Here is a 21,799-nt window from a genome sequence, read left to right on the forward strand (position 1 = left end):
TCACTTGATCATGATGCATCGACCACGTTGTGAGGCCCGAACCACCTTCATATCCCGGTGGGACCAGTCTGCTTTGGATTATAACACCATCCAAAACCCTTTCCCATTCGCTCCAGCTCATATCGTCTCAGACCGTGCGAGAACACCAGCACTGGAAGACTTCGCTCCGCTGAGTCGAACACCCCAGCCAACCCAGACTCCCCTTAGTATCAGTGCAGTCGGCCCTTGCTGAGGCGAGGCATTCCTGGGTGCAGTTTCTGCCGCCGCCACCAAGTTTACAGGGCCCAATTCTCCACTGAGCAGTGCCTCTCTTGTCCTTCTCCTCCAAGGGAGGATCTCCCCTATGGTCCTCGGACTTGGCAGTGAGCTCGTCTCGGCTGGCGTCGTTGGGAGCGGCGAGGGTGCTGAGAGAGCTGATTGCAAGGGGGAGGATGGAATTTATGGGTTTCATGTCGAGGATACGGGTTGATAGTAGATGCAACTAGCAGAAAGGGAATCTGAACGTTGGATGGAGGCTTTGAACCTGAAAGAACGATGCTGTTTGAGTCGATGATACCGAAATGCGGTGCCGAGGATTCACGGTAGGAGACTTTTATAGAGAATTCATTGATACTGGGATATCGACGTATGTACTATGAGACGGGTAGTGACAGACGGTGTGATTTCTTCAGCACTCAGCTCCGAAGCATCGCATCTCAGCCTCAATTAGTGGGACAGAGGCTGGCTGAAATTTCTAGACGCTGCGCAGCAATCGACATGAGCCAAGGGAAGAACAAAAAGCTACAACTCAGTCATATGTTCCGAATTTCTTTAGTTTTGAAAGCCTGTCGCCCAAGATGTCGATTGGGACCGATCAGCTTTAATGCTTCAGTGGACTTTGTCGGAGTATTGTTTTGGCTTTCAGTGTACCCAAGAAACGACCAGAGGTTGAGGCAAATGACCGAGGGTGGGCTTCAGCTGGGTTCTAACTGTCTGACGATGAAGAGTATGCGAGATGGAATGGTCTGACATATCCTGGCTGCGATAGTGTTGGAGGGCGTTGCGTACTCAATGGGGCGGGTGTGCCACGACGATGGGCTAGCGCATTAAGGCGACGACCTGAGTATCCGATGACACCAAATTTGGCTTGAAAGGTCTGAAGCCGCCGGATTCCACCTTCTTGACAACACGAGAGTCTCTTCGAGGCAAATCTCGCTGTCTAAGGTATTGGTATTGACCGCTTGACGTGACATGGAAAAGTGTCAGAGTAGTTAAGTCCTGTCCATCAATGCTCCCTAAGCTTGCAAATTGCTTAAGATTCTGCCTATAAATTTTATTCACATTGCAGATTTTTGAGCTCAGTGTGGTTACAAAGGTGTGCATCATCGTAATTTCAATACAATCTCGCTGCATCTTCAAAGGTATGTCTATCACACCGCTAGGCGAATTCTAAAATGTAAGCTGGAACGATTGTATTATTCGCTGAACGAGCTGCCCCTCGTCAGGTTCGACATGTCCAAAAAGTTGCAGCGGAATAGCGCATCTCGGTCTGTACTTAACAGATTCCAAATCCTCAATTTTTCAATTCACTAGTTGTATCGTCCTCTATGCCAAAGTGCCAAAGAAAAGGTGTTACAAACGAGGGACTTGATCAAATTGATCCCTAGGCTATCGTGAGATGCAAAGACTTCATATATAAGTATAGCAGCAACGACTTCCCCTGCTACATCGGTACCATTTCCAGTGCATCACACAAAAGAATCAGTCCAGACATGGAGCAGAATTCATATGGCTTACTACTGTATGTTGGCATCCAATATATAGCGATGCTACATCAGCTGACCTGCTGGGGTGCCCCATTACAAATCCTACAGTACGAGACTAAAAGAAAAAACTGTGGAACATTCGTTATCGGAGCGGAGACTAGAACTTCAATCCCCCTCCAAAAACCATACCTAGTTACAGAGAGTCCACAACGTGCATTCGAAGCAGCTATTTAGAAACACCTCACTGGCAAGTTTTTTTCGCCCTTGAAAATCAAAGCGTCCAGACAATCCCAAACTCATGAAAATTCTCATATCCCCGTTCCCATTTGGGGAACTAGGGCTACTTTGAGTTGAGTACAAGCGAGCAGTTCCGCAGGGTCTTCGGCTCGAAAGGAAACGACTGCGCAACACGACTGTCTTTGAGAAACCCGGCGACAAGCAATATGAATCTACTTCATTGCACTAAAGGGGACTTGGATCAGCCATTGAGCATCCATCTTGAACAAGTCGGCGAGCAGCCTCCGCCCTACGCCATTCTCTCACATGTCTGGGGAGATGGCGAGGTCACGTTTCAGGACTGCGACGGTGTTGATGATATAACGGCCAAGTCCAGCATCACTTTGAAAAAAGGCTTCGCTAAGATAGTGGCAGCATGTGAACGGGCCCTGCAAGACGGAATAGGATATGTCTGGGTCGACACTTGCTGCATCGACAAAAGCTCCAGTGCTGAGCTATCCGAAGCAATCAACTCCATGTTCCGCTGGTACGAGATGTCGCAGATATGCTATGCCTATCTAGACGACCTCCATGACCGATTCAACCTGCGATATCTTCGAAAGAGCAAATGGTTCACAAGAGGATGGACGCTCCAAGAATTGATAGCACCGGTGGAAGTTATGTTTCTCACCGCGGACTGGCAAGACATTGGGACGAAGACCCAATTCGCGGAACAGATATCAAGAATCACACGGATCAGAGAGTGTATACTTGTCGATGGACTGTATGCGCACGATACAAGCATAGCGGAGAAGATATCCTGGGCAGCCAGACGACGTACGACCCGAGAAGAAGACCTTGCCTACTCCCTTCTGGGTCTCTTTGGCGTCCACTTGCCGCCTATTTACGGTGAAGGGGGCTCAAATGCGTTCAGGAGATTGCAAGAGCAGATCATGCGTGTATCTACCGATCACACCATCTTCACCTGGTGGGGACAAGGGTCTTCCATCACCTCTGGAATTTTAGCTTTGTCGCCAGACCAATTTTGTGGCGCAACGCTTCATCCCGTTCCATTCGATGTCTATCGACAGGCATTTGACCTTTCGCAGGCAAGACCTGAATTTACTGTCACGAACTATGGCTTGAACATCCAGATCCCTATAGCGGAGATCGGTCCGGAGTACCCAGGGTACTACTACGCGTTCCTCGCGGCGCGATACCTAGGTGCGTCCACGCTAGATGAGTGGGCTACAATCTACCTTCACCGCCAGCCGGGAGGCGGTATGCGTCAGTTCACTCGGACCAGTTTCAAGGGTATGTGGATGGAGCACAGGAAGATAGGCCTCGAGGACTTCCACAAGGAATCCATCTTTATCAAAATGTCAGTCGATACCTGGCCGCTTGTGTTGAAACAGGACTCGAGCGATCCTTTCGGCACACCATCCCTACGAGGTGTCTGCGGTGGACAGATTGACCGACGAGTATACATGGCATTTGCCAAAAAGCATCCAACCATCCACATCGCGGAGTACTGGATGAATGACTGTCCTTTAAGATGTAACGAGGTTCTCATGCTCAGCTTCAAAAACCGATGGGCTATGAGAACCGAGTCGGGGCGGGAGATATTTCCCGACCTGCACAAAGCTACAGTAGCAAGGAGCATACAGGCTGACTTTGTCGAGTTCGACCGGAGAACGTATGAAAATGGCCGGCATCTGTAAGTACAAGTCTTCTCCTTTTACGGTTCCCCGTCTATTGTGTTTTGGAATGTTCCAGAATGTTCCAGAATGCACCCCTTTAGGCTCCGTAGCAGGTGATTAACAAAGAGGAGGGCTTTTATCATCATGAGCAACGGAATAGACAGAATTCTTGTGGTCATGGCCATACAACGCGGAGCATGGCTCCTGTTGCTAGCAAAGATAGAGAGTAATGTTTCTGTCCGGACAGTGAGGCAAGACTTGCTCTCTCCCCTAGAAAAACACGATGGTCTTGACCGAGGATCGCACCGGCGTACGAGTATGAATCTTGTGCCTCACTGGCTACAATCCAAATTCGTTGGAGTAGGTGTGCCTTTCAACCCACCAGGGCCTTTCGAAGCTCGCTTGGGCAGATACTTTGTCTCCATCGAGCGAGAGAACCGTTTGGATCGTCCGAAAGAGCTGTTCTTCCGCATCACTGTTGGCATGAGACCTGTGGTTTCTCGGAAAGCCCTCGGCATATTCCAAATCAAGGAAAACGCAACGAAATCTGTGGTTTCGGACGAGATTGATACCGGATTCTTGAGATTTGTCTAGACTCGTCAAAGGACAAGACATTACCTCTGCCTGCTTATTCTGTATCGGATTAGGTCTCGAGGAAGACAACTTGAAGTGACATCTGATGGCCTTTATGTGCCAGATATTAATCGTAAAGCGCTTGGTGGGGCCCCGGGGTGCTTGTTTAGTCATGCAAGGTGTCAGGAGGAACTGAGAGCTCCAAAAGCAAAAGAGCATGTAATTCCAACAGGAATCCGGTCTTCTTGCGGCCGCAGCTATTGCAGGTTCTTTTGGCCTCTGGGGGCCGAGATTGGGCTCCTGTCTATACGCAGACCAGGATATAGACCTTCCAAGTCACGCCGCTCATAGATGATGGTTCGCACTAGATTTCATCCACGTGGTTGTATGGTTGACATCCGGCGTCGTTATCAGAACGGGCCCGTTGAGAAGCACATACACAGGCAAGTGGGGGATGCAGAGAAGGATATCCCGCAATAAGATAAGAAACAACCCCTGGCGTCTCCGGTAGCTTTATCACTGATCTCTTGCGAAATCTCACCAAGCTTCCCCAACGTGGCAGTTATATCCCCACCCCGCCCCCGGCCAAAGCTAAAGCACGATATGGGCACGCACTCATCTACAGCTTACCTAGTTCTTATCGGTGGGAGAGAACCAGTCGAAGCTGCATCATTCGCCAATGCCAACGGCTTTATCGTTAGCTTGAGGCCGGGGACCTCCAACGTCAGCTTAGTCCCTGTGCGACGGTCAGCTACTTGTGTTAGGGCAAATGATACTTGAGACGTACCATCCCGCTGGATCTGCCGGCCGTTTTGCGATGATCTCAAACCTTGTGCAATTGTTTTCTCACGTCATTTGGCGACGAGAACAAGCAGACCTCATCATCACGACCATCTGACCATCTGCAGCAAAGCTTTCAGACAGTAAGAACGGGGGTCCAAACTTCAAAATGTCAACTGCGGAGAAAGTCTCCTCCTCCGATGGCGCCCCGGCCGAGACGCCACAGCACCATCCGGAGCTGGTGACTACGGCAGATAATGGCGTTGTCCTTGCGAGCGAAGCTGATGCCGAACTGCTGGCCAAGATGGGATACAAACAAGAGCTGAAACGGAACTTCTCGACACTCGAGGTCTTCGGAATCGCCTTCTCCATAATGGGCCTCCTGCCCTCCATCGCCAGCACGCTTGCCTTCTCCCTTCCAGCTGGGCCGGCGGGCATGGTGTGGTCTTGGTTCCTGGCCAGCGGCTGCATTTTCGTCGTTGGATTAGCAATGGCGGACCTGGGCAGTGCAATGCCTACCAGTGGAGGGCTATATTGGTGGACGCATTATTTCAGTTCGCCCAAGACGAGAAACTATCTGTGCTTCTTGGTTGGGTACAGCAACAGTCTGGGCCTAATCGGTGGATTATGTTCCATCAATTGTAAGACATCTAATTCCTGCCTAGTGCTTGTGGAAAGAGACTGACATCTCCATCTCTATCGCAGATGGATTCGCCCTCATGTTTTGCGCAGTCATCGTCATCTCCACAGACGGCGAGTGGACCCCAAGCAACGGGATCGTGTATGTTGTGTTCATGATCTGCACGCTCACACACGGCATTATCGCGTCGACCCTGACGAAAATAATGAACAAGCTCCAGACCTTTGCGGTCTTTCTAGTATGCTACCCTTCCCGACAGCCAAACGAGACGGACTGCTGAGACTTGTGGACAGAACATCGCCCTTATCCTCTCTACTATCATCGCACTGCCGGTTGGTATGGCGAACAAGCGCAACGATGGACACTTCATTTTCGCCACCGTAGAAAATCTGACCACATGGCCGACGGGGTGGGCTTTTATGCTTGCGTGGCTGTCCCCAATCTGGACCATCGGAGCCTTCGACAGCTGTGTCCATATGAGCGAGGAGGCAAGCAACGCGGCCAAAGCTGTGCCACTTGGTATCCTCAGCTCGATTGGCATGTGTTGGGGCCTTGGTTTCGTGATTGTGATCGTGCTCGCTGCGTGTATCGATCCGAATATTGAGAATGTTCTGGGAAGCTCTTTTGGGCAGCCCGTGAGTACCACCACTGTCTGCTTCAATGAGTCCCCTCCGCGATACTGACCACTCCACTGCAGATGGCCCAGATTTACTATGACGCTCTAGGAAAACAAGGGGCCATGGGCTTCATTGCTTTTTTGTTCATCGTGCAATACCTAATGGGGTACTCCATCACCATCGCCGCTTCACGTCAGATGTGGGCGTTCTCCCGAGATGGAGCTCTGCCTTTCTCGTCGTTCTTCCGCCCCATTGTAAGTCGACCTTTCAGGACCAAAGCGTCAACTGGTAACTTGTACTGATGAAACACGTAGTCCAAAACATTTGGTTACATTCCACTACGCGCAGTGTGGGGTGCCGTCTTCGCTGCGATCATACTGGGCCTTCTTTGCTTGATTGCCCCAGCCGCCGCATCCGCCTTGTTCTCTCTTGCTGTGGCTGGTAATAACCTTGCCTGGGGCATCCCTATTTTCGCGCGCGTAGTCTGGGGTAGACAGAAGTTCACGCCAGGCGCGTTCTACACTGGAACCAAGTTCAGTATTCCAATAGCGTGGGCTGCTATCATATTCCTAGTGTTTGGAATTACACTGGCAATGTTCCCTGTTGGCGGGCCGGACCCCACGCCAGAGACCATGAATTACACAGTCGTGGTGAATATGGGAGTCTGGGGAGGAGCTTCCATCTATTACTTTGTGGCTGCTAGGAAGTGGTTCACCGGCCCCAAGTCGACTGTGGACGAAATTGAGGGCGTCACGGGGCATACGTTGGCTGGACCAGAGAGGGATGGACTCGTGGACGAGACGGATAAAAGTGCCGAGACGGAGAAGCTGCCTGCTGCCAAGCAGTGAGAGCTTGGACATCCTAAGCTGGTGCATGCTGTCTTGTGGACCCTCTTACGAGAAAGAATAGAAGCCCTTTCAGACCAGACAGACAAGGAGGAATGTTGTTATTTTCAGACGAGTCATTCCAAGATGCAGAACAAGGATATGAAAAGATTGACTAACACCGAAATCTTCTCTCTTTGTTGCCTCGTTTGTCGCCCTGTTGATTATCGCCTATTAGGTCATGTTCAGTCCCCACCGCCCAGGAGCTGACAGTTCGAGGCATGGCTGCAAGAGCGGCGTCAACTGCTGTGCAAGGACAAGGCCTTCTCGTACGATAGTGCCAGGGGACGCCTGGTCGGAGGGTTGTCAATTTCAGTCAGGGGTTTGCTTGGCTCCGTGAAGTGGGGCCGTGGCCAGCCATGGATGAAGCGGAAGTGGGCGGAAACAGGGTGTAGTCTGTCGTTGCGGACGAGGCTGAGGGGTGATACAACTGTCGAGATGACGCACTGAGCCCAGCATACGACAACGGATTGCGTGGGGAATGGGCAATATATAGAAATTCTGACACATCATGGGTGCTTGTGGTTGAGTGGCGGCCGGCCAGAGTGTGCTGAATAAAGACTTTCGAAGTAATCGACCACAGTTAGGGCCCTTTGACATCAAAGAACCAATCAACATTTTCAATTGCCTTGATTTTCTAGCGGTTGAGAGAAAGCTAGGTGAAAATCTCCGAGCCGTTAATGTGCAAGGACTGCTCTCACCTTCAGCACCAGTCAAGAAACCATCTGTGTTTTGCTTTAATCTTTTAAAAAGTTGGAAAGCTCGTGCAATGATTGCGCGTCGCGTTCACTTGTTCCTACTTTGATGTGATTACAGTCAGACAATTCACGATCTCAGAGTACCTACCTGAGGACAAGTTCTGCTCAGGCATGATTAAGAAGGATCCGCTCAAGACTGAACATACGGCATCCAGCGCCCAGCCACTACCAAGACTGTGCGATCCATGAGCCGCCAAGGCGCAGTACGAAGTTGACAAGAGATTGCAAGTGTGAATTGAGCGCCGTGCTGCCAAAACAGGGCGGGAGACGTCTTGATTCATGATTTTTGGTTGGAAGCATTGTTGTTCTGAATGAAGCGCGGCATTGAACAAGTGATTGCCAAAGAGATGCTTGATCTGTACAAATATTTTGCTCTAATGAACCCATAAACGACCGTGAAATATCTTGAAAGAGGAAGAAATAGTGCTTGATGGAGCAAGATACAATGGCCGTTCTCATTCTAGCTATCGGTCAGCACAGCGACTTGAATTGCTCGTAGGCAAAGGCTCTTGAGTCGCAAGTCTAGACTATAAATTTCATGAGGAAGCGCGCGAGAGTCTTTATGCCCCAGGACTACCACTTCGGCACCAAGGCAAAGAATCAGGTCTTCGGGCTGCACAAGTGCAAGCCTCTGATTAGACAGCAGAGGAAGGAAAGGATTCAAGACCGAATGACACGTAAAACAATGTCTAAATGTTCGTTTGAGTTTCAGCTGAACAGTCGGGACCTGTTTTCAAGTAGCAGGCTTTCTTGCACACGTTTGGTCTGGATAATATTCCTCGTGTGATATATTACAGGCTGTGGAAGCCAGAGCACTGCCTCATCAGGACACAGTGCATGAAAGTGTGCCGAGATACGAGGTTAGCCAGACACAGCCATGACAGGGGAGGAGAGTCTGTCGCAACCGCGATAGATGAGTCGGGAAACCCCAAGATTTGGTTGGAATTGCTTGTCGTAGCCACAGTATCACAGCAGTTTACCAATCGGCCTGCTTCATGGCAAGAGCAAGATGCCGAGATAAAGATCGCCAACTAACAAAGCACGGTGCAGAATCCGCCCCTTGGCTTCGATCTTGGCCATGCAGGAGCACCTGATGTTCAGCTTAATCTCGAAACGTGTCTCAAAACGAAACAAAACAGAGGGCGTGGTAGATTACTGTATTGCCTGAGCAGACCCAGAGATAGCAAGGCCTGAACGAATTGCAGTATCATACCGTAGGTGTTCTGGAGCAACTTGCCCTGTGTTGGTTGCGCCGCGCTTGAGGCCAACTGTCTGGGTAGTTGCCGTGCTACCCACCCCCATGAGCTCAGGATAGCCTCGATTTTGGGGTATTTAGAATGCTATTTAGCCTTGATGTAGACATTAAGCGAAGCCGTCGCACAAGAGTAGTGAGAGCGGGCGCGACAATTGCTGGTGAGCAAAGTGTAACATGCTCAAGAACATGGAGGAAAGTCGCGGGCAATAGACATGGCGGCCTCCGGGGACAGTATAGCCAGGATGTTTCCTTAGAAGAGCTGTCATCAAGCCTCATTTGAATGCCGTGGAGTATTGCGCAATGACCTTGGCCGGCGTTGTGCATGAAATGGGACTCCGCTTGTGCCACGGTCGAGACCTCTCGGGAGGCGCGAGTCGGTCGCGCTCGTTTCCCACGAACCTTGGAACCTTGCAGTCGGCGGTTGATGCCGAAGGGGGCCAGGATGCAGCAGGGATAAGCCATGAAGCGCCGGCGTAATGAAGAAAAGCAGATGTGGATTTGACGGACAGAGAACGGTAGAGGCTCTGGCGGAAAATTTTGGTTGATTAATGGCTACCTAGGTATTGATGGTTGTCGATGAAGATGAAGCTGAGAGAACTGCTGCAGTCCGATGTTGATAGTCGGGTCTATCAATTGGGGCTTACCAAGAAACACACACAGTCCCAGAGGTAGCTCGGTACCTAGGTACCTCGGGCCACTCCAGTGCGACTCTAACTGACGTCGTGCCTTCTTGATCCAGGGCGGCGCCTGCTTCCTTCCGTTGCGGGTGACTGCGTTCTTGAAGCATGAAGGATGACTGAATGAAGATTGCCCTGCCCTGGCGAGTCGACGGGCATCCAAGTCGTCTGTCCATCTTTGTCCTCCCCCCCTTCGTCTGCTCTCACTGTCTTCGTCTGCAGTTCGTCTGCAGTGCGTCTGCAGTCAGACCAAGCAAAGACGCCCAGGGGCTAGAAACCTCGTCAGCGAAGCTTCGATTGCTTGCTCGACTTGGCCTCCCAACACTGTCCCGTCGTCTAGCCGTGTAGCCGTCCGCAGCAGTCGATCGACCTTGTCCTGCTGATTTGCAGTAGTCTGGAGTTACCTTATTACCCTATTACCGCCTCGACCACCTGTGTCCTGACCTAATTGTTCTCTTGGCCCATGGCCTTGGCAGACACAGCTGAGAGCTGCAATCTAGCTGTTGTGACATCCAATATCGGGAACCGGAGGATTCAGGGGTTCGGCTGAGGGCGCAAATGCACGTTTGCAGTTGGCCAATGTGCCAGTCTGCCCGAGTATGGGACGAAATGGATTCTCACGACTGCACCAAGGCCAGCAGCCAACCAAAGAGAGATCGACGCCGTGGCCTTGTCACAACACAGTCCTCTAGGCTACAGATCAGAAAACGGGGCCCCACCAAATTCACAGTCGCACAATGCGTGGCTGGTAAACGGCTGCTCTGACCGTTGCGATGGCTGTCTATTGTTGGACGTCTCGCAGCCGCCCACCCATCTTGGCCATCACTAAGCTTCAGGGTCAGCCAGTCGATTTGCACCCGCAGTTCGCATCTGCATGCTCGCATCTCGGTGATCGTCCACCGCGACGAGCGCTGGCTAAGCTTATTTCTCTGAAGTGAGAGGATCATCCCGCCAAGTCTGCCAAGGGCATAGCGCCCCTCCAACCCTGGTTTGCCGATATCAGACTTCTCCTCTGGCTGCCAGGGCTGTCTGGGCCAGAGCCTCCTGTCCTGCCAACGACCGCCTCTGTTGCTCCTTCATCAGTCCTTCAACCCCTGAACGCCCGGCACGCCGTCCTGCGTGTCCCCACCTGTCTTCCTCGGTCCCAACCTCTGATTCGTCTTCCTCCTGTTGATGGTTACTGCTTTGGGCAACCTCCACCGCATTGAGCTGCGCCTACCCAGCCGCCCACATGTCCTGCAGATTCTGCCCCTGTTCGCTGGTGTTGGCTTGTTTCAAACACGCGCTATGCCCTGCCGTCGTGCAGCCGCAACCTGCAACAACCAGCAAACGACCGCCGCCGACGACATGCCAACATGTTTCCGTCTATATTGCGCCAAGTTGGCGGCCCCGAGGAAACACAGCCAACCAATTCATTGGACGACGAAACGGGTAGCTTGCTTGACTCTTGCGTGCTCAACCGAACGTCATCCGAACCACACAGCCCTCACGTCAACCCATCTGTCACCCCTGAGCTGCGCATACTACGGTACAGTACACGAGAACAGACTGTGAGCTCGAGCCTTGCGCGCCCCCTCCAGGCTTTGCTGGGCCTGCTGCCAGTGGCTCTCCAGGCTTCATCGGGCGACACATGGTAGCACCCTGGTCATCGTGCGTGGCTCTGTCGTCGCCCTTGTCGTACCCGTCCTACCCGGGGAAGACTCAATCTCGCTCACGTGCGCTTGAGTGGCCCAAGTGGTCCTGGCCCAAGCCTTCCGTACCCTGGCAGTACCTAGGTACCCTGAACATCATATGTGGGCACTCGATGATGATCCACTGCGTTATGGTGACTTCGCTTCCTCCTATGTGGTGGCTCCTAGCCGGATTGGCCCAGTCCACTTTGATCATCTTCATATTAAAAAGGAGTTGAACCGCCCGTGACAGTTTCTGCCCCGATCTTTTCCTCCTCCAGAGACCCCCAATATCGTTATTTACTTGGAAGTACACTCTCGTCGCTCTTTGCCTTTCTTACTTCTCTTGCTCGAGGGTCGCTACGGTCGTTCCTCGAAGTTCTGTCGCATTTCTGCACGTCGCTCTCTCTCTCTGGTATCCTAATATTTTCGATTCGATATCGGCTTGTCCTCTTCCATCTCACTCATATCGCGTGTCGATACTGCTTGAGCAGTAATAATTCCAGTCAAAATGCAACCCACAACTTCCTTCGCCGCATTCCTTGCGGCTACCATGGCCGTGGTCGATGTGGCCTCCGCTTTCCCGACCATCCCTCCCCGGGTGCCGGTCCCCGTCTCTGGCACTGCCTCTCTGAAGCAAGTGCGCAACGTCAAGTACAAGGGCAGGAGCAAGACCGGCCCCGTCCAACTCCAAAAGGCCTACCTCAAGTACGGCGCCGCCATTCCCGACGAACTGTCTACCGCCGTCTCCCGCATCCGCAACAAGATCATGTCCGAGCTCCAGGGTGTTCGCCTCCCTAGCCTTCCCATCAAGGACAGGAGGGCCACTGGATCTGCGAGTGCTACCCCCGAGGAGTACGACGTTGAATACCTCACTCCAGTCCAGATTGGCTCGCCCGCTCAGACGCTTATGCTCGACTTCGACACGGGCTCCTCCGACCTTTGGGTGTACTCTTCCGCTACTCCTGCTAGCGATGTCAACGGACAGGAGGTGTACAACCCCGGTGCCTCTAACACTAGCTCCAAGCTCCAGGGATCGACTTGGGACATTAGCTACGGTGACGGCAGCTCTTCCAGCGGAGAGGTCTACTATGACAACGTGACTGTCGGTGGCCTGTCGGTCTACCCCATGGCTGTTGAGGCCGCAACTGATGTTTCTGCTGAGTTCACGGCCGACACCGACATCGATGGTCTGCTCGGCCTGGCTTTCGGCAAGCTGAACACTGTTTCGCCCACAAAGCAGAAGACCTTTTTCGAGGCTGCTAGAGCCACGCTCGACAAGTATGTCTTCACGGCTGACCTGAAGGCTGGACAGCGTAAGTAATACCTAGCATGGATGACCCTATCAATTTGCTAACCCCTGCACAGCTGGTACCTACAACTTTGGCTTCATCGATGAGTCGGCTTACACGGGCGACATTGAGTACATCCCCGTCGACAGCTCCGACGGCTTCTGGACCTTCAACACGACCGGCTACCAGGTTGGCTCCGATACCTACAAGACAGACGCCATCACTGCCATTGCCGACACCGGCACCACGCTGATGCTTCTGCCCACCGACGTCGTCAATGCCTACTACTCCGCTGTCAAGACTTCCAGCTACGACCGAGTCAACGGCGGCTACGTGTTCCCCTGTGACACCGACCTTCCGGACTTCAGCTTCGGTGTCGGCAAAGCCACTGTCACCGTTCCTGGCAGCTACATCAACTACGCACCCGTTGACAGCGCCAACAGCAGCTGCTACGGTGGTATCCAGGACGACAGCGGCATCGGCTTCGCCATTTTCGGCGATGTCGCCCTGAAGGCTGCGTTCGTCGTCTTCGATGGCGAGAACGAGCAGCTTGGCTGGGCCTCCAAGACCCTCTGACTCCCTGATGGGAGGCAAGTTACTCACCAGCCTGTCGAGGTGACGACCATCACGGTCTACGAGACCTAGACAGCTGTTGGGGGCCGCCTCCTGTGTCGCGTGTGCGTGTGTATGTGCTTGTTTGAGCGTCGGCGTTTTGAAACGGCATTGTACTATACAAAGAGAATTCTCAGAGACCATCCTGCATGTTTGACCAATGGTCACTTGCCATGGAAAGCAGTCGGGGATGGATATGGAGGGATCCGGTGGATCAAGTGGGGGAAAGGTAATGAGAACCTGATGCTAGGTTTATCATGTGTACAAGATGTTGCGATGTGCAACATGGAAATTCTCGACATGCCTCTACATCATATGCCATGATGGCATGAGGAGGGAAGACAACATCGGCTTAATTACCAGCTGCAGGGTCCTTTGGGAGGCAAGATGTTGGGAGCACTCTCCCAATCTTTGCTGTATAGACTTATTTCTTTTCTGGCATGTAAATATACCATTGGGCCTACACTGGTCTGCCATCTATAATCTCGTACCGCAACTTGTTTATAACTGTGGGCCTGACTCCCAGCGCAGTAAGGAATATACCACCAATTTCGATTCTTTTGCCACCGCAGAAAATTGGAGCAGACTCGAGACAAGAGCAATGCTGATCGCGCGTATGTGATATCTCAGGTCTTTGTATTGTGTGTATGGATGAGGTGTACATGAGACTGAAAACTAACCTCTCCCTGTTTCTAGCCTTGGATTTCCAGACCTCAAGACGGGAGCAGATGGAATACAACGAGACAAGACGGGACAGAACCCCTCCCTCCAGCCTCTGCCCCGTAAACAAGCCCATCCCGTACAAGCCAAGCTAGTCTCGACTCCTCCAAGGTGGACACCCCAGCCCTTCTCTTCCCTTTCTGGGGCGGAGCGCCGTCCTGTCATGCCCTGCCAGGCTTTGCCTGCACGACTCAGCGGCCTCCGACGATCGCGCCCCCCCTGGGAAACCGGATGCGTGGGCACCAGGCAAGGTCAGGATTTTTGCGGCCTTCCTCTTGGCGGGCGCCCGGGCGGGCGAGCGCAGGTGGGCACCGACCTCGTTTTGATTGTGTGCACGGAGGGCTGGAGGGCTGGCTGGTGATTGTAGTAGTGGGGGATGGGGGAGGGCCAGGCCTAGCTAAGCAATATACTCGCGGGCGAGCAAAAGCTTGGCTGTTTGTTCGAGGCGCTGTGGTGTGTTGTTTCGTGTTCTTCTCGTGTGTGTGGTCCTGTTGTTATGGTACTCGGTGGACCTTGGACACGGCGTTTTTGCTCCTCGTAGGCTGAGAGCCGGCGTGCGCGGCCGGCGGAGACAGGCGTGGGCGAGATGGAACCTCATCTACTGCTGGACAGGAATGGCTGGGGATTCCTCTTGGTCTGCAGGGCAAGTTCCTGAGGTGCTGGCCCGTCACCCCCTTTGAATTGAGGCCGAGACTTGGGCCGCGTTCATCTGAGATGGACCCGGTGCGAGATTAAGATAATCAATTCCTATTATCATACCCGTCTAATCCCTATTCCAAAAATGCTAGTTGTCCAGAGAAGGTATTTGGTGTGTATGTATGTATGTGTGTGTGTGTGTGTGATATGTGGTATGTGTGAGCGTGTGAGCGGGTGATCAAAAGAGAGCCTGGCCTGTCTCACCATCCATCCATGCTGCACTCCGGGTAACCAGTGACAAAATGCTGGCCTCAACTCCAAAGGAAACAAAAAAGACAGAAGAAAACAGGGACACAGTCAAGCCCGGGCGCCAGTCATCATATGAGGCGGGGAAAAAGACTCAGATCGTGCCGTGTACCATGGTTTTTTTGTGCGTGACTGTTGTTCGTTCTTGAACACCTCACCCCCCAGCGCCGTTTGTGATGCAAGTGATATGATGATGATGATGATGCCTCGATATCCCAAAACAACAAAATACCCGCCTCCACACTGTCTTTGCAACAACACTTACTGTACAATAATTTGCATCCGCAACATCCAGATTCGCCAGTTCTTCGAAGTTTGCTGTTCTGCATGTGCATGTAAAGCGTAAAAAAACAAAACAAGAGGAGAGCAACCTGGCTCATCCCGGCAGGTCATCTTAACCCTCCGGCCCCCTTCTCCACAATGAACCGGATCGGCTTCCTCTGCCGGCGGTTCCTCATGCCCCGGGGCGGCACGACCGGCTTCATCATCGGGCCGGGGCCGCCCACGCCGGCGCCGCCGAACCCCATACCCATGTTCATGCCCCCGCCGGGGCTACCGAAGGGGCTCGGCGCAAGCCCGGGGCCATTGCCGTTGGCGCTGCCGCCGTTGACAGGCGTCTGCGGCCGCGGCACATTCATGTTGTTGTTCATGAGCAGAGCCGGGTTCACGGTGCGCTGGCCAGGCACGCCTCGCACAACGCTCATGGGTAGCCACCTGCCGGGCCCGCGCTCGTCGTAACCCCAGCGCGTGATGCCGCCGCCCGCGAGCCACGCACCCAGGTTCTTGCACTGCGATACGTCGATCCACTCGGTACGGCCGCAGCCCTCTAGGACATTCTCGATGCCGACGCCCGTGACGCGCACGCAGCCCCGCACGCTCAGCCCGCGCAGCTCGTTGAGGTGCAATGCGATGCAGCCCAGCGACGCGTCGGACACGGCGCTGCCGCAGAAGGCGAGTCGCAGCTCGCGCAGCAGCGGCAACCCCAGCGCGACGACTTCCGTGGCGGTGTCCGAAAGGGCGCAGCAGAAGGACAGGTCGAGATGCGTGAGCTGCTTGGCCGAGTTGACGAGTGCAACGATCGCGTTGTCCGAGAGGTAGGTGCAGTCGGCCAGACATAGGTGCGTCAGATTGGGGAAACGGAAGGGTGCCCATGACTGGAAGCCTGCGTCGGAGATGGAAGTGCAGCGGGTGAGAGAGAGCGACTCGAGGCGCGAAGAGGCGTGTGCAGCCAGATGGGCCATGGATCGATCGGTGATGTGTTTGCAGTAGGAAAGAGTGAGGTTTTTGAGCTTTGGACATCCTATGACGGTGCCAGGCGGTGGCGCGTTGGGATGTTGCTGCCAGTGCACGACCTGCATCTTTGAACCCCTCTTGCCCGGAGCGCCTGAACTGGCGATAACCACGTTCTTGCGCTCAGGTGGGGGCTCTGGAACAACCCAGCCTACCACTCTGGCAAGGAGGTTGTCGCCAACCTTGCGACAATTGCTCCAGTCGACCTCCTCAAGGTCTTTGGAGTTCTCGCTCATTTCCAGTATCTGGCCAGCACTCACGTCCCAGACTGATCGCATGCGCCAGGACTTGACGTTCTTGCCACATAGTTTCCAGAACGCCTGGAAGCCCTCGTCCGTGACGTGGTAGCAATTCGATATGTCGACAACCTCGGGCCGGGTACTTATGAACGGACCCAGAACGTTTGCCAGGGCCCAGTCCGTGACATAGCGGTTCAGGGGCGAAAGGTCGACAGTTTTGCAAAGCTTGTCAGAAACCGTCAAGAGCCGCCGCCAGTGCGAACACACTTGGCGGAGACGTAGAAGCTCCACGATATCAAGCTGATTAAAGACCATAATCAATATGTCGTCTGGGAGTGCGATCTTCTGCAGATTTTGCAAAGATGCTGGCCTGTGAGTCAAGGTTCTTTGCCGCTTGGACGACGGGGCCAATTGATCGTTCTCTGGTGGTGTATTAGGCGCGGACATAGAGTACAGCTTGAGAGGGCTGCTTTCGAGAGTCTGAGATGACTTGATCCCATTGAGAGTCGGCGAGGAAGCGGGCTCGGATGGTGCTGGTGTAGGTGGAGCGATTGAGCTGCGTCTCCGAGTTCTCAAGTTCTCCATGTCGACACTTAGGTATGGGTCCGGGTCAGTGTATGTTGTCGTGGTGTCCTGCGGCTCGTTCGTAGCAGATGGACTGTATTTTGGGATATTGAATGTCACCGAAGGAAGCACTTCCTTGGTGGGTGTTAACGGGTTGACCTCGTCTGGCTGCTCCTTCTCGTCGGCGTCTTTCATGTCCACATCCAAATCTGCCTTCGGATAACGATTTCGCGCCGTCTCCTCAACCTGCGAACGTATCTCAGGTGGGCATTTTTTCCAAAGCTCCGCCAAAGCCTCGCCGCCGATCATGAGGCATTCGACGGAGGTGATTGATCGTACTGTCGCCGTGCGTCCAGAAGCCAGCCCCAAGCTGGCAACTTCTCCAAAGTATTGGCCGGCCTTGAGCCGAGGCCTCAACATTGATGACCTCGTCAATCGCTTGGCGTTGCTGTCTCCGGGTGTTTCACGGACCACCTCAGCCTCGCCCCGTACGATGAAGAAAATTTCGTGGCCAGCTGTGCCCTGTCGCACGATATCGGTGAAGGGAGGGTAAGAGACGGGTTGTGCGCTGAGACCGAGAAAGTGGAGGACATCGGCTGGAAGCTCAGAAAACAGAGGCAGTTCTTTCAATGTGGTCCGCACATCGACGTATCCGCTCCCCAGAGCACTTCCCCCGATGGTGGGATCTTCAATCACCCCAGGACTCGGTGACTTCCGCTTCTTAGAGTTGACAACGGCGCCCTCCTTGATAGCCCCCGCGTCGCCTGTTGTCACCTCACCGGGCACAACGTCACGGGTGACTGTGCCGGTCTTACGGGCGGGCTTCATGCCCCTCTCCCGTTGTTTCTTTTTCAAGATCGCCAGCCTTTCCTGCGCCTCCTGCAGAATCGCTTTCTCCATATCTGGAAACATCGGAAGCTCGGCGTGGAGGTCCTCTTTCTTCAGAACGACGAGCATACATTTCGTACGCGCAATGATCGTGGCCGTGCGAGGCATCTTCATTAGGACGCCGATCTCACCGAAGAAAGCGCCAGCTTTAAGCTCGGCATAGACCGCCTCGCCATCTCGAGATGTGACCGCGACGACCCCCCGCACTAACCAGTACATTGCCCTGGCGTCGTCTCCTTCGTTGAGAATGATGTCGTGCGCCGCGTGCACTTGTGGCCGCAAGTGCTTGCCGACGGCGGCCAGGAACTCGTCTGGGGCCGATCGAAACAAAGGGAAAGACCTTATTCGATCTACAAGGTCGAGTGGCATGTCGCGAATTGTGCTTGCTGCGAGAGGTGACGGGCGGATCGGGCGGCTGGGATTGGTCTCGACGTTGAACGACCTGATCATGGACGACACGGAGCCTGCCATTTGCTGGCCATTTTGCGCATGGTGGTGGGCCAGCGCCCTGTAGGGCGATGGCGGAGGGGTCGCGACTCGACTACGCCTCATGACGAAGGCTTGGTCTATTGTCTCCTCCGAGCTCAGACCAGCCTCGTAGGGACGTGTAGCTACCTTCCACCGCTTTGACCAAGTATGCGGCCGGGTAGCGCTTCCATGCGAAGTATGTCGATGGTCAAATTAGGCCTGGGGAGTTGCTGCGCTTTGCACCCGCCTGCTCGCCCGTGAATGATCGTGAAAAGCGGAATAGTACGTGTGCTGGTTGTTTTCTCGACAGTATTATCAAATAGTGATTCGTGGGCCTAACTCATGCCCAGTAAGATTGGATCTGGGCGATTCTTTCGGGCCTCAGCAGCGTCGCCAGGCGCGCAAGCCGTCAAGGGGAAAATTCGACGATTGCACAGTCTCGTGTGCTCGACTCGAGGGACAGTGGGTGGCAGATGCGTAGGCCCACAGCTGAGCGTGTTGGGGACTACACCGGAGAGCCGCGTGCTCAACAGCGTTGAGCGGCTCTGTAGATCTCGTACAGACCTAGAGCCGCGACCGAAGAAAGACTGCGGCCGTATGCGCGAGTTCGGCTCTGCCTGTCGTGGAACGGTTGTGAGGTCTCGGATGGAAGGATTGCGCAGAGGACGCGCTGGTTGGCTCTGGCTGGCTGGACCTTCAAGGACCTCGAGCTCCACGGCCTGCTTGCTGGGCCCTAGGTCGGAGGTATGGTCAGCGTCCAATGCTCAGACCTCGCGCCTCTCGGGCCGAGAGCTACCTAAACCTCGTGGGGAAAGAGGCCAAGTTCGAGCTGGGTTGTTTGAAACGTACAGAAGGCGCCGTTGGGCCGGCCTAAGCTAGATGGAGCGCAAGGGATGCTTGTGGGGAACTCGCTCACGGGAGCAATGACGCGTGCCCAGCTGCCAGTCTCGTTGAGAGCCGCAGGGGTAGAGGAGGACAGCAGAAATTGGAAGCGGGATGGAGTTGCGAGCAGAGAAGCGCAAGTAGCCGAGACGGGGAGCTGGCGATGGGAGGAGGGGCAGTCTCGAGCTTGAGGTGTCACAGGACCAGAATGGACAAGGTGTGAGCGAGTGCTTCTGTTGCGTGTGGTGCAACTGCGACGGCGATCGACAGGCTAGTGGGCGATAAGGTAGGATGGCCGAGACGAGGGGTGGGCAGTGGATAGGTAGTGGGAGGAGCTTGCCAGCAGCTTGGTATGTAGGTGGTAGAGTCGAACCGAACCGATTGGCGTTGGGCAAAGCCGGGCCACCTGGGGGTGGTTCTGGGGTTGTCAGGCTGGGGTTGGGTTGCGTCGATGTCTCTCTTACGCTCAGACGGCCGATTTGACGTTGCTGTGTTTCGCGGGAGCGTGCCTGTGCCTGTTCCTGTGCCTGTGCCCTTGTGCTTGTGGTCGGTGTCGGGGTCGGCGTCGGTATCTGTGTTCTGTGTCTGTGTCTGTGTCTGTGTTCTGATGAGACGTGGGGCCGGGAACGCCAGGCTGTCGGTCCCCTCTCCACCTTTTCTTGAGCGACGGGCAAAGGGGAAGCGAGCAGACAATTGTCTACAGCAGGAATGTCGATGCAGGAATGTGGTAGTGCTGCAGACGTTTTTTTTCTGGAATTCTTTCAGCCTTTGGCGACCCTGGTCCAGCTGCTTGTCTCAGAGCTAGGAATAGGAAGCCCTTCTCTCAGACACAAAAGGCTGGGCTGAGTGGGTGGGCTGCATGAAACAACAACAACCACCACCAAAAGCTGTGCGCCTTTGCGTGTCGGCTGTCGCCTGTTGCGTGATGGCTGAAATCGCGCTTCTTCGAGATGCAGCTTTCCGAGCTCTCAATTATTGTCCCCTCTCTTTACTGGGCGCGCGACCAAACTTTCCAGCTCCACGGCCTGTCGCAGAGGAGGCGCGATTTGACAGGAGCGGTAGGGGAGGGGGCAGGGGTGCAAGAGCTGCGCGCGAGGCGATCAAGAGCTGCCTTGAATGAGATGTCGATGGAGGTATTCCAGACGGGGTGATGATGGAGGCGTTGCGACTGAATAATAGGAATTTTTTTCTCCTCCTCTTGCCACTCAAATTTCCGAACGAGGTGGCAAGGTATGGGTATGGTATGGTACTTGAAAGGCCAGGGAAGTTGTTTGCCGGTGGGTTGTAATGGTGGTAACGGTGCCCACGGTCCTGGGTTGAAGTTCGATGGCAAGCAACGGGTGCAAGATAGTAAGTAGCTCGGATCAAACCAGATCGGATCAGATCAGATCAGCTCAACTACCAGTCGAGATCACTCCAGGGATAAGAAGCGTCGCCCAGAGTCTGCTTCTGTTTCAGAGTCGGTCCTCGGATCGAGGCTGGAGACCTGGCAAGCAGGAGAGGTGTAGGGGAGAAGGGAGGGGAGGAAAGCAGACACCAGAGAAGATTAGATTAGAGCAGGGCAGAGCAGAGTAGGGCAATGCAAAGCAGAACGGAGCAGAGCAGAGCAGAGGCGAGGTGAGGTGGGCGAGGGAAAAACAGAGCCCTCCTAGCTAGATGATACCCCACCGGTTGAACCTGGACTATCCAGATTATACGGTCTACAGTAAAGTGTGTGTGTGTATGTGTGTGTGTCCGAAATGCCCACACCACCTTCCCATCCCATGAACTGGCCTGGGTTGTATATGTGTGCGTGTGTGTGTGCGCGCGGTTGGGTATGGGTACGTGGTGAGGTGTGTGAGTGTGTGTGGGATCGGTCTGTGGGCAAGTCTATCTGTCTGTCTCTCTCTCTCTCTCGCTCTCTTCCCTTGCCGCACGCAACATGCGCCCTGACGTTTGTCTGGCCCAGCACAACGTCTCCAACAACCAGCTGGGTCTCCTGGTGGGATGCAGGGCATGTCGTTGGACGGCCCAGAGCAGGAGCTGCGAGGGAGTCTGAGCTCGACCCGTGGGACTTGCAGGACAGCAGGGCCGGGCCCCTCCAGAAGCTCGGGGCGCATGACGACCGAGCAGGGCGGGTTGCACTGGAGGCAAAAGCAAAGCTTAGCGAGCCTACCCTTTGGGGCCCAAGGAGGGGGGGAGGGGGGCCCAAAGGAACCATAGGAACCCATGGAACCCAGGCCGGTGGGCTTCTAGAAGGCGTGCTAGAAGGCCTGGAAGGAATGTAGGGCCGGCGAGAAAGACCTGGAAGCCGAGAAGAAGCACACGCTGCAAATGCCGGGTGGCTAAGCCTACCTGGGCAGGTTGAGTGAGCTTCATTGGGCTGACAGAGGTGGTGGGATTGGGGG

The 21,799-nt window shown here is 54.2% G+C and overlaps 5 protein-coding genes across 5 annotated transcripts; 3 read left to right on the plus strand and 2 right to left on the minus strand.

Annotated features, from left to right (window-relative positions):
- Nucleotides 1-127: 127 nt before the first annotated feature.
- On the minus strand, nucleotides 128-451 carry J7T55_002820 (uncharacterized protein; the record flags this gene model as incomplete). The annotated part of the gene is made up of 1 exon (XM_053137932.1): nucleotides 128-451. One exon carries the CDS (start codon nucleotides 449-451, stop codon nucleotides 128-130), a length of 324 nt encoding a protein of 107 aa, XP_052998688.1.
- Nucleotides 452-2,188: 1,737 nt separating this feature from the next.
- J7T55_002821 (HET domain-containing protein) lies at nucleotides 2,189-4,255 on the plus strand (the record flags this gene model as incomplete). Its single annotated transcript, XM_053137933.1, has 2 exons — nucleotides 2,189-3,678; nucleotides 4,072-4,255. The coding sequence occupies 2 exons, from the start codon at nucleotides 2,189-2,191 to the stop codon at nucleotides 4,253-4,255; spliced, it is 1,674 nt and encodes a 557-aa protein (XP_052998689.1).
- Nucleotides 4,256-5,183: 928 nt separating this feature from the next.
- J7T55_002822 (APC permease) lies at nucleotides 5,184-7,119 on the plus strand (the record flags this gene model as incomplete). Its single annotated transcript, XM_053137934.1, has 5 exons — nucleotides 5,184-5,655; nucleotides 5,720-5,892; nucleotides 5,948-6,289; nucleotides 6,352-6,525; nucleotides 6,586-7,119. 5 exons carry the CDS (start codon nucleotides 5,184-5,186, stop codon nucleotides 7,117-7,119), a joined length of 1,695 nt encoding a protein of 564 aa, XP_052998690.1.
- A 4,907-nt stretch (nucleotides 7,120-12,026) lies between these two features.
- J7T55_002823 (secreted aspartic proteinase precursor) lies at nucleotides 12,027-13,383 on the plus strand (the record flags this gene model as incomplete). Its single annotated transcript, XM_053137936.1, has 2 exons — nucleotides 12,027-12,831; nucleotides 12,884-13,383. 2 exons carry the CDS (start codon nucleotides 12,027-12,029, stop codon nucleotides 13,381-13,383), a joined length of 1,305 nt encoding a protein of 434 aa, XP_052998691.1.
- Nucleotides 13,384-15,470: 2,087 nt separating this feature from the next.
- J7T55_002824 (cyclic nucleotide-binding domain-containing protein) lies at nucleotides 15,471-18,614 on the minus strand (the record flags this gene model as incomplete). Its single annotated transcript, XM_053137937.1, has 1 exon — nucleotides 15,471-18,614. The coding sequence occupies one exon, from the start codon at nucleotides 18,612-18,614 to the stop codon at nucleotides 15,471-15,473; it is 3,144 nt and encodes a 1,047-aa protein (XP_052998692.1).
- Nucleotides 18,615-21,799: the final 3,185 nt, after the last annotated feature.

The sequence above is a fragment of the Diaporthe amygdali genome, assembly GCF_026229845.1.
Source record: "Diaporthe amygdali strain CAA958 chromosome Unknown NODE_3_length_2959817_cov_65_330692, whole genome shotgun sequence".
In the NCBI taxonomy this organism is placed as follows: domain Eukaryota; kingdom Fungi; phylum Ascomycota; class Sordariomycetes; order Diaporthales; family Diaporthaceae; genus Diaporthe; species Diaporthe amygdali.